The 12051-nt window shown below is 41.2% G+C and overlaps 1 protein-coding gene across 16 annotated transcripts in view; it reads right to left on the bottom strand.

Annotated features, from left to right (window-relative positions):
- Window positions 1–9418: 9418 nt before the first annotated feature.
- Window positions 9419–12051, bottom strand: part of st3gal3b (ST3 beta-galactoside alpha-2,3-sialyltransferase 3b) — a 62813-nt gene continuing 60180 nt past the window's right edge. For all 16 annotated transcript variants that reach the window (XM_032531292.1, XM_032531298.1, XM_032531302.1 and 13 more), the window contains one exon: window positions 9419–9654. In XM_032531292.1, coding sequence (XP_032387183.1) covers window positions 9565–9654 — 90 coding nt within the window. In that variant the 3' untranslated portion in view covers window positions 9419–9564. The remainder of the gene's footprint in view (window positions 9655–12051) is intronic.

The following is a 12051-nucleotide window of genomic DNA, read 5'->3' as shown; positions in this document are numbered from 1 at the left end:
GAGAGACATCATGGCTTTCAAACGAGCAAAGTGGCAGCCTCAACCCTGCCCCCTCCCCCCCTTCTCCTCAAAAGCTACAGACTCAGAAAAGGCGCATCCTAAGAAAAGCTCATTGTGAGACTGGCTCTAGTGGCTGGAATTCTGCACCAAGGCTGAATTTTGAGAAAGAGTCTTCAGATACAGTATTAGGGGACCACTAAGGTCTATATAAAAGAGACTTCAGATACAGTATTAGGGGACCACTAAGGTCTATATAAAAGAGACTTCAGATACAGTATTAGGAGACCACTAAGGTCTATATAAAAGAGACTTCAGATACAGTATTAGGGACCACTAAGATTTATATAAATTGAATTATATAAATTTATATAAATTGAATTATATAAATTTATATAAATGAAATTGAAGTTAGGTTTTTTCTTTAGAATCAAGTCTTGTTTATCATTTGAATCAAAAAACAACTAGTAAATGCACACATTCTTGTCTGTGTTGGACCACGGTGATATTTTATACATGCATTCAACTCCCCGTGTCTTCATGCTTTGGACACTGTGTTTTAGGAGCCTTGAGATTCATCACAAACTTAAAATCTCTCACTCATCACTGTTTGTTGTATTCTCGGGTGGGTGGTTTTCACTCTCGATGCGCGTTGGATGCACTGGCCTCTTTTTATTTATAAGGCAGTATTAGGACTTCTTCCTCCTTATTTGAAAACCTACATCGTCCCGAGGTCTGCAGGGACAATCATCTGCGCTCACAGGATCTGGTTTTATTGACAGTCCCTAAACCCGCACTGACTTTGGCAAAAGGGTTTTAATTTTGCAGCCCCATTGCATGGAATCAGCTTCAAAATGAACTCATTGAAGGAGTTGGTCTCATTATTCTTTTAAAGGGGTGTAAAGGACTTACAGAAGGGCAGTCTGTATGTCACTGTTTTTAAATTGATTTAGGACCCTGGTATTTTATGGACATTGTTGTTTGAATATGAGTGAAAGTGGGTTTATGTATTTACATGTAAGGGTCTCTGTCTGAAACGTGCTGCTGCCACTTGCCAGGACACTCTTGTAAAGAGATTTTAATCTCAAGGAGTTTTTTTACTGGTTAAATAAAGGTTTGAATGAATGAAAAAAATAAAAGAGAATCAGATACAGATTAGGGGACCACTAGGTCTATATAAAAGAGACTTCAGATACAGTATTAGGGGACCACTAAGGTCATATAAAAAGAGACTTCAGATACAGTATTAGGGGACCAATAAGGTCTATATAAAAGAGACTCAGATATAGTATTAGGGGAACATAAGGTCTATATAAAAGAGACTTCAGATACAGTATTAGGGAACCACTAAGGTCTATATAAAAGAGACTACAGATACAGTATTAGGGGACCACTAAGGTCTAATATAAAGAGATTCAGATATTGATTAGGGGACCACTAAGGTCTATATAAAAGAGACTACAGATACAGTATTAGGGACCACTAAGGTCTATTAAAAAGAGACTTCAGATATAGTTAGGGGACCACTAGGTATATATAAGAGACTACAGATACAGTATTAGGGAACCACTAAGGTTATATGAAAGAGACTTCAGATACAGTATTAGGGACCAATAGGTCTATATAAAAGAGACTTCAGCTACAGTATTAGGGGACCACTAAGGTCTATATAAAAGAGACTTCAGATCCAGTATTAGTATTAACCTTTAACCTTTAAATCTATAGTGCATAGTTTCTCCCCCATGAGGAATTCTAAGTAATGACATCAAAACTGTCAGCGCTGTCCACATGATACAAGCCTTCCGTGATCGTGTACTGCCCCCACCCTTCCTCCACGTAGTTGCTTGTAGTCAAGGAGGACAAAAAAAATACATGGACTCTTCAGAAGAGGTCATTATCTTCATTTGAGTTTCTGTGTGTGAAAGTCACCGGACGCCACAATCTTCTGAACATACTGTAGTCACACTGAGAAAGCCAGAGAGAGTTGATAGTCTTAGTTAGCTTTGTAGCAACTCCTTTGGCGATGGCTTGAATGCAACAAACAATCATAAATACGAAAACATTACGCAATGAAGCTTTAAATCATATAGATGCTATAAATGCTCCAGGGTTTGTTTTAAACGGACCAAACAAGGCAGGTGTGAAAGCGAACTAAAGGTCTATAGTCACTGGCTATGTTTCCATCCACACGTTTTTATCCAAAATAAGTGATTTCAAATGAAAAATGCCTTATGGGAACAGTAAAAATCGATGGAATCTCATGAATATCGTCTCAAAGAAAATATGTTTGGACTCATCGTGTTTTATCTTGATCGATATGCGGCTTATGAGATAAACACTGATAGAAACGGTATTTCCCGAATATATAATGAATTATGATCAAGTTTTAGGTCATTTTACGGACGCAACCCGCCACAAAACAAAGAAGAAGAAGTTTTAGTTTATTTCCGCCCGGTATTTCCGCTCTGTTGGCACACATGGCGGGTGTCAACAAAAGACAGATGGAAGGACGGACGAGGAGACAAGAGACTTTTCGAATTTAATTCATCAGGAACTCGCAAAGGAAATCTCCAACAAAGGTTAGGACAAGCCATGGGACGTCCTCCGGAGTTAACGGGAGGCGCTCAAACAGCAGGACATGTCTCAAAAAGCGGTGCCAAGGGATAATAAAAGGCAAGTTGCATCATCATAGCGATGTGTTGATAGTGTTGTTTCCTTATTATAGCTTGATATGTCGCTCTCAGCTGGCACATAAGCGTTACAACTTGTCCAATATTGATCATTTGTCGGCAAACAGAACCATTTCGTCTAAAAAAAAACCTTCACAAATGTTTGCTTGAATGTTGTGCGATTCAGTGAGAAAATAAATAGAAACACTTTAAAATGTCTAAAATCAATTCGATATACCAATTTGATCGCAAAACAGCATGTAGCATCTTTACACACAGGTTTTTATGCGCTTTAAAGTCGTTGGATGGAAACACACTTTCACCAGCTTTAACGAACTTCAGATAATTCGATTGACAAAAGGATGGAAACGGAGCTATAGTGCTTTCAGCTAAATGCTAACATGCACACAACGACAACGCAGCAATAATAAATGTGTTTACTATGTTCACCAAATTAGTTTAATGTATTAGCATGCCAACGTAGGCTAGATAAGACAAAACTCGTGGACGCTAATACAGCCGAGTTTCAGATTAAATTCAATTTTGACCTGATTATTAGACGGAAAGTGAAGGCATCATCAGTGCTAGTACAAACCATCCAGAGTGATACATGAATATCTGAATCAGCTGACAAGACCTTTCACTCTTTTTGGTTAACAAAACAATCTCATCAAAAGGGTCAGTTTTAGGAGCTGTTCCGGAGCTTTTTTTTATGGATACATCATTGATCATCATGATTTTTTTTCCAGTTTTCAGAGACATGTACTGTAGATATTCAAATTATATTTCTTTGGAAGCAGCAATTGAAAACAATTCTCCAACTACAAGGTCCATTTAGTGGCAATCTACATCTGCTGAAGAAGTTCACGCTATATGATAAAATAAAAGCTCCAGAGCACCAACTTCATAGGTTAAGCACTTAAAATCTCAATCTCCCAAACATGGACCAGAAGTCCTTAAAGTTCTCAGAATCAAAAACTGAAAATGTGAACATCTGCAATGTCATGACAACTGGGAGAACTACAGCTGATGAAGATCACTTTATATGACTGAAGGCTCCAGAACAGCCACTAAATGGACCGTGTGGTGCTATTATTTTGTCAACCTAGACTTAGACCCAAGGAGTATTGGACTACTTTGACTTAGACGATTGACTGTTACAATTCATTAAACAAAGTGTTTATGATTTTAATAAGTTAGTTGCAGACAATAAAATTGTTGCTAGCTGGCACTATATTATTAAACACATTATTGCCAGAGCCATTCATGTCTGCCACTAGGAATTTATTTTTAATTTGATTCCTGTCTTCAGAGCAAGGTGTGGCACAGAAACACGGAAAAACATGATCTCTTAATTCAATGTCATCTTTAAAAATGTGCTGTGTCATTCTGAAACTAGATTTGTGATATTCACTTGAAACGCTACGTGTATACAGGGCGATAGGATGAGAAAAAAACACTCGAGTGGTACAGGTGCATGGAAGCCCTGTAGGTGTGTCCCATCCACACACAAAGGCGAACTGACAGAACGTGGGACACAGTGTAAAGAAGGGAATGTTGTTTTCCCTCATCTCAGCTGACCTGCCATTAAGTAAACAGAGGGGGGAGAAACGCACTGAATGGGTGTTTTCTCTCCCCATTCCAACTCATTTTACAAGGAGTTTAAATTTCAGACCCCGGAGGTCGTAGCCCCTCCGTTCCAATCCTACTGAGAGGAGGTGGGGCGGGGAACCTGTCGTTGAGAATAAAAGGCCCATCGGCTGAAGAGGTGCAGGCGTGCTCATACTCCCGTCTGCCGGACAAACATCAACCGCCGCCTACACTCGGGCCTGCTGGGCCAGCTGAGTCGAGGAGATCCCAGGTGGCAAATATCCTCCCGCTGCGAGGGAGCGAGCATTCAATCCGACCCAGCGGAGGTCAGGAAATCTGTCGAGTCAGAGTAGTTCAGAGCGAGGTGGCTTTGGTGACCGACGAGGCATGACTTGTGGAGGCCGAAAGTTCCCGTCACCCCATTAACAGCAGGATGGGATGGTCCAGCGGCGCTTTACGGGCCCTCAGCGTCTCGTCCTCCTTCACCTCACACCAATACTGACTCACAGCAGCCACAGCTGGATGGCCTGCTCTCGCTGCTTCTCAGCAACGCTCCTCTGGTTTATGGCGATGTTGTGGTGTGTGAAAATTGAGTGAGAGATTAACGGCTGCAGCTGAATAGCCTGTGTGTTTATTTTGTGTGTGTGTGACAGGTCTTGAATGGGTCCCTCATGGCAACAGCAATGAAACAAAATCTGCCTCAGAGTGGAGCAGGTGAAGAGAAAGAAATACACGGCACAGGGATAGTAAGACACAGCAAAATGGAAAGAATGAGGGAGTGGGCGAAGGGGAGTTTGAGAGAAAAGTGAGAGTCGGAGAAGGACACGGAGTGGGACAGACATAAACACACGAGAAGAAAAAAAAAAAGGAGAGTACATTAGGGAGGAAGTCTGGTGGATGGAGGATTGAAAAATGATTTCCCCTGGCTCTGCAGGTAGGAGATACAGAGTAGGAGAGGAAATCCCCTTCTCCCCATCCCTCATTCCTCCATCATCTTTACTGTGAGCTTTCTGCAGTTTGTAACCTCTGGAACAGACTAAGTGACACAAAGACAGTATAATACCTAATGTATGCTGCATAACATGAGGCCACCTTTAACTGTAAGTGGCACTAAAGGCCACACTGCGCTTTGAAAGGCCATCTGTGAAGACATTCAGGCCACCCGCTGTCACATTTTGACAAAAGCAAGGATGAAAAGTACTGCATGTCTGTTGAGATAAAACAGAGACTCGATAACTACAAAATATTTACTATATACATTATATATACACACACACTGTGAATGAACAGTGTACAGGAATATGTATATACAAAAAGACAAATACAAAGTACAACGGTTGAGCTGTTGGGGGACAAATATGTCCAGTTGCTTCACAGAACGGGACTGAGATGCAAACATGCACAGGCACATTTCCATTACAAACTTATTTATTGAGTTGCAGAAAGCCACTTACAACTGTATATCAAAAAACAAACTAACACTTTTGATCACTTTGACTTTCTTGTGATGGTGAAATGTATATGAGAAAAAAAAAATGATAAAAGCAAATACATTCTTCTGTAACGTGAACAAGTTATGAAGAAGAGGCGATTTGGGTCCATTTTTGGACTCCTCCAGCATGCGTAAAAATTCAAAACCTAGGAGAAAAAAGGAGAAACTCCAACTGAGGGTCTGCTTAGTCTCAACACTTTAATGACCATACTGGTGATTTGGTGCATTTCATCCCGCAAACTACACATAATTCACATTATTAATAAGCAATTTTCAGAACATACAAAAGATTTTAGATTATTTTTCTTCTGCTTTTCAAGTAACCACTGCCTTTAAATGATTTCAGTACTCTATTATAATCTATGACAGTCTGTTTTATTTTTGTCTAGTCACATTATAGTGACATGGCCCTGTGGCGGTCAGAAGGGACCATATTCAAACTCTCCTTGTATTCAGAGATGTAACATTCAAGCATTAAAGAGGTACACCCTTGATTTGGCATTGGACTCCCATAAAATTGGGGTCGCACAAGAGATGGATTATTTAAAAAAGGAAATCAAAACGTAGCAGCAGAGAGCAAGATATGCTGACTTTAGAAAGCTCCCTCCAGAGCCCCAGAAGACATCATCCAAGTGTGTGCAGGCCGAGTAAAACCCCTTGTGACGAGTAAACTGAACGTCATGTGTAAAAAATCAATAGAGTGCCCCTTTAATAGTAAGCTGCCAAAAACTGTAGTAATGTTTAGCATTACGACAGACAATGAGCAACCATTGACAAAGCAAAAAGTTTCAATTTGGTCATTACTTACATTAAAACAGCTGCCGTTTTGCAGCCAAATACACTTGATGATGCATGGGCTAAAACAAACCAAACAACCAGTATGGGCTTTCAGGACTTCCTAGACTATATAATGTATAAAGCACAGATATGAAATGGACTGGTCCCAAAATCACAGAAATGAGACGCGACCCGTCCTGACCTGGAGCTGATCTTATATACTGGATCAGCTGCCATTACTTTCCTGTCAAACCCCTTCGCTACAGTTTTCAGGTGATGAGGTGTAAGGCACTGAGAGCACCTCATGATAGTGCAATGGTCAGCTGTTCCCTGTACCTTTGCTCATTAAAAGTCCCAAACGGGGCCTATAGTTTACACAAATAAAAAGTGATCTATTTCTCCAAACCCCGGCGGAGCCTTTCTGGAGACTGGATAGGACTGCTGCACGATCCAAGCCGCGTTTGTAACAACAAATCAAGAACAGGAACGTGGGAAGCAATAAAACAGATGCAGCTTACCGATTGAGAGTACTGGGAGTTCATCAGTGTGTACAATCTACGATAAATACCCACTTCTAAAGAAGTAGAAACAGAAAACAGGTGAACTCCTCTGTAGAACACAACCCTGGATTGTAAAGCAGGATTTAAATGCACCATCACTATGTGAAGACACTTTCACATTCATTTGATAAAATGACAAAAAGGAAAACCGATGCAATTTTGACAGTCTCACATTGTGTTTCGGAGGAGGGGGGGGGGGGGGCAGAAGGAAAAACAAAAGGTTTGATTGTATAATACTGAACACTTTATGTTCATGCAGTGTTTAAATACTGAAATGTGTGGCAGCAGAACCTACATCTGCTAAGTGCAAAGGCCCGATGAGCATGAGTGTGGCAACTGTCACCTCGTTGATTCTCTCAGATCAAAGGCATTTGCTATTGTGCCCATTGTTAACATCAGCTGCATTAAGAACATATATACTGGGCTGTCTCTCTGACATTTATTACGGAATCCATTGATTAATCTGTATTTGGCTTAATCATAACACCGCTTCTGCCACAGACTAACGGATGTAGCAGTCTGAGCAAACACTGAAAATTCAAATCGAAATTCTAACTTTTTCTGAACAAAAACAGAAAGCAGGCCTGCCTGTGAGTGACCAAAACAATGGGACTTAGTAACAATACAAAATAAATAAAGATTATCCACGAAATAATTATATATATTATATATATATATCTATATATATATATATATATATAATATATATATTCTAAAACCCAAGATTTTACTACTACTGAAGAACAGAAATCTGCAGCAACAGGAGGTCGGAGACAGGATTTGACATACAGAATCTGCTCTCCTTGACCAGGGCGGGACGGGTTACTCCGCGTCCACCCTGCTCCCTGGAGGCTTTACAGCTGAGGAAGGGATGAAGACAGTACCACGACACGGATGAGTCCAGAGGAACAGGGATTTACAAAACAGGTAAAAGACAGATGCATTGTCCGGATTTAACTTTTGGGCTCACCTGCCAGAGAGTATCTGAGAGTGTCTCTCACTCGCTCGCTCTCTCTCTCTTTCCAACTCTCTCTCTTTCACACTCTCAGTCTCTCTCTCTGTGAATGCAGAAGTGCCGTTCACCCTGTTACGAGTTGATGAACCACTGAAACAATTTTGGAAACATTTTAAAAAAGGTGCCCTGCCACAAAAAGCCGTTTTTAAAATTTGCTTTTTATTTTTATTTTTTATAAATATGTCAGGTCCATATGTGTTTGTGTTATGTGGTGAATGTGAAGATGAACTGCTACCTCAGCTCTAGCTACTTAAAAGAAATCAGAGGAGAAATCAGGCCACTGACAACAGCTGGTCAGTCTGATGTCATGTTGCCGGAGCTAATTATTATTCATGAGTTGCCCAGTTGTGCTTGGTAAAAGATGTTGATAGCCAGGCTCTCATTGGCTAGTGTTAGCCAATCAGAGTCAAGCAGCTGAGCTTGTTGAATATTAATGACAACTGGCACAAATGGAGCTGAGTCTTCCTGCAGGCTTTCTATACCACGCTAGAATGGCTTGAAACAAGGTAACCAAGGTAACCAAGTTACTGAGTTCATGGTGGAACTTCAGACATTACCACAAAGTAATGAATTACATGTGGCAGGGCACCTTTACGATACAAAAGAGTCTTTGGTGTTGCTTTAAAGAATTGCCAATATAACTCCCTTACACAAGACCTTACAGACAAAACTGCAAAAACTGAAGTCTGTATGTTACTTAAACTCTCAACAGTGAGTGTCTGTGTGGCAGGTGTCCCTCGCTGATTTATCTGCCGTCAACTGGCTAGGCAATTGTTAATTTCGGACCTTGGGCAGGCAGTACAAAAACAAATGAATGAATGGACAAATGGCGGGTGGAGGGCTGCTGCAGCTTGTTAAAAAGCACAGTAAAAATCTTTGATATTTACACTGAGGGAAGTGAATACATTCAGGCAGCAAAAGGAGGAGGAAGCAGCCTCTCCCCTATAAGAGGTACGTTTGGCACTGCTAATACTCAACCCATCCCCGCACGCTCTCCCATAACAGACCCCTCTTCATTTCGGTCGATTGTGTCCCTTCATCAACTTAGCCATAGAGTCAGGCTCAATCCTGACAGCTGTGTGCCAACATGTCATTTCTGCTCCTTACAATTCATTCAGGTGATTCTCCAGGGGTTGAAGTAGTAAACGCTGAAGCGCGGGGCCGACAGAGCTTTTCCTGCAACTGACAGGAACCGGGCAGATCCAGTCCTTCCCGTTTACACCCCCTCCGCTTCCTGCTTCAATCAGCAGGACTCTTTGGTTCAGAAGGCACGCGTGTGCATCTCTCCACAGAAACCCTCCTGTATCTGAATTTTTTATTTAAATTATCTCCTTTGATATGAAAAACCCAGACAGTGTGCAGGCCACCCAGATTCTAAGTGTTCCTTCTCCCAGAGCTATCTCTCAGTTTCCTGTCCTGTAGTCCTTTGGGAAAGGCAAAAGGAGACTGTGGGTGGGTGTAAACTCAGATACCGTTGGTCAGGTCTGTGATGACGTTGGCCTTCACCAGCTTGCGGAGGAACTTCTTCTCCTCGGCTATGTTGTGTGTCCATGACTGTGGGAGAATCGGAAGAAAAAACAAACCCAGAGTAATTAAAAAAGAAATGCCCCGTAGTTGTTGTGAGAATACTTCTACATCGGCATTAAAGAGCACGTAATCCAAAAGCATTGCTATAGGCACTAAACTTGTAGGTTAGTTTATGATTTTGCTATTCCCGGTGTCTATACATGTGGGTGATTATGTGTACATTTATATTAGTAAAGCCACACTGGGTCAGCTTTCCTCCCTGCTGTGCTATGAGGATTCAGTCCAGTGGGCCGACATGTAACCAGAGCCGGTGGTTCCTGTGTGGTGCTTTGGGATGCAGAGACTAAGGAACAGCCGGAGAGCAAATGAAGGAGGCAAAGGGTGGAAGAAGGAACATACAGGAGAGAATAATAGAAAAGAGAAAAAAAGTGGAGCGCTACAGGAGGTTGAGCCTCTGGTTTATCCTGCTGGTTCAAGACTCTCCTACGACCCTGCCTGCGCCCGACCTCCTATCACTGCGTGATGGGTCACAGCAAGACCAAGAGGAACAATAAGCTACAGTTTTATTGGAAATTGACGTAAGAAACAAGGCTGTAATGTAAAGGCCAACTGACATCCATAGAGTGCAGAGCTGGTCGGGGCAGCAACGCTTATGGCCGTGGAAGGATAAGGACCAGCACCATTTAGCATCTAACCTGGGTAATGTTCACATCTGCAGGTAAATATTTACATTGTTCACTATGGTATATATTTAGCTAGGTAATTGGCTAGCTAGCTAGCTAGCCTGCTAACTGACATCATGAGTGCAGTTTTCTAAATGGACCATAGTTGATCCGTGGTCTGTACGAATCAACACTAACGGTTCTGAATGCATGTAAACCGCGGATTAATAGCAAAACGTAACCATAATAATAGTGTGAAATACATTTTCACTGTTGCTGTCACTGAAAGAAAGGGTTGCCGTGAAAAGATGCAACGCAATTTCAGCTGCAGTTGTTAGTTGAGTAGTCAAGCGAGTCCACACAGCATTCTGGGATGGAGTAAAACATGCTCTGGTTTATTGGCATTTCTTTAAACCAATCACAATTGTCTTGGGCGGTGCTAAACGCTGGACGGAGCCACTGCAAAATCTTATTATAGCCTCATAAATACCTGCGCTGCTCTCTGATGCTCTGAAACGTTATCATTAGCGGTAGCTGCTTGTGACGCTTAATAACACCAACATTATACTTGGCAGCAGGTAACATTAGCCTACCATTAGCTTCTGAGTTTTGTGATCCGTTGCACCCCTACTGGCGACTGGTCCAAGTTAGCCAATGATAGAACCATGTCGATTGATTACTGATCATAGCGGCTTTAACTGAATCAATTCATCAAAAAGTTTGATCAGCTCTGAGATACCATCTCACATGACCTCTGTAACATCACACGGTATTGGCTCATTTATTTGACCTTTTATCATCAATTTGTGCGCATCTCGTCTCCGTGGAGCTGTTAGGCATCTATTCAGAAAGGAAACAGGCTTTCTCCAAAGCAGTAGAATAATATGTGGATAAATCAACGTGGTGCCAGAAAATCAAACATCCCCAGGGAGTGGCAGTGGTTAAACGTGTTCCAAACAAAAAAGCCCAAAGTATTCTCATTAATTAGCCATGTGTGGCTGATGATGACAATGTTGATGAAGATGATGATAATTAATGCCAAAGGTCGACTGGGAGTTTAGACAAAGGTTATCATCATACTGAGCTCATGGTTTACACACGTCGGCACACGGGTGACATCTCTGATTCCACTGGCTTTCAGTGTAAACACCGAGAGGAAGACTTGACGGATGGAGAGGAGGGCGTTTACAAAATGATTGCTCAAAACAATTGTTCAAACGACACACTAACAGTTAGCATGTTGATACAGTCACTGATGAAAGACCAGTGCCACTTTCAATGTGCGGAAAATACACATTTTGACCTTTTCATTTTGTTCCAGAGTTACTCTTTTTTGTCGTAGTGTTGTTTATAGTGTCATGTCCTCAGTACTCCTAAGGTAAGAGGATACAAGAGAAGTTCAAAATGTGCATTATGTGTAACATATGCACAGCACTGCGCTTCATTAGAACACACTAACCACCACAGATATAAAGAAATACAGCAGTTTATTTTACTTACCTAGCTAGATTTGACTGCATTTTAGCCATTGTGTTATTTCACGATTTAATTAGACATTTGAGTTTAGTTTGTTTTTATCATTAGTATTCTGGTACTAAAAAAGAACAATGTTATTAACCTGTCACTTTAGGTTTTTGCTTAAATGTTTACAATAATAGATGTTTCATTAATTTCCAAAAAGGCTTCTGATATGAGGATATTATGATGAATGACATTTGAGACCCTTGTCACATCAACTAAGCCCTAAATGAGATGACATGTA

The sequence above is a fragment of the Etheostoma spectabile genome, chromosome 12, assembly GCF_008692095.1.
Source record: "Etheostoma spectabile isolate EspeVRDwgs_2016 chromosome 12, UIUC_Espe_1.0, whole genome shotgun sequence".
Classification (NCBI taxonomy): Eukaryota; Metazoa; Chordata; class Actinopteri; order Perciformes; family Percidae; genus Etheostoma; species Etheostoma spectabile.
Note: the sequence above shows the minus strand (reverse complement) of the source record. Positions and strands in the feature narration are given on the sequence as shown.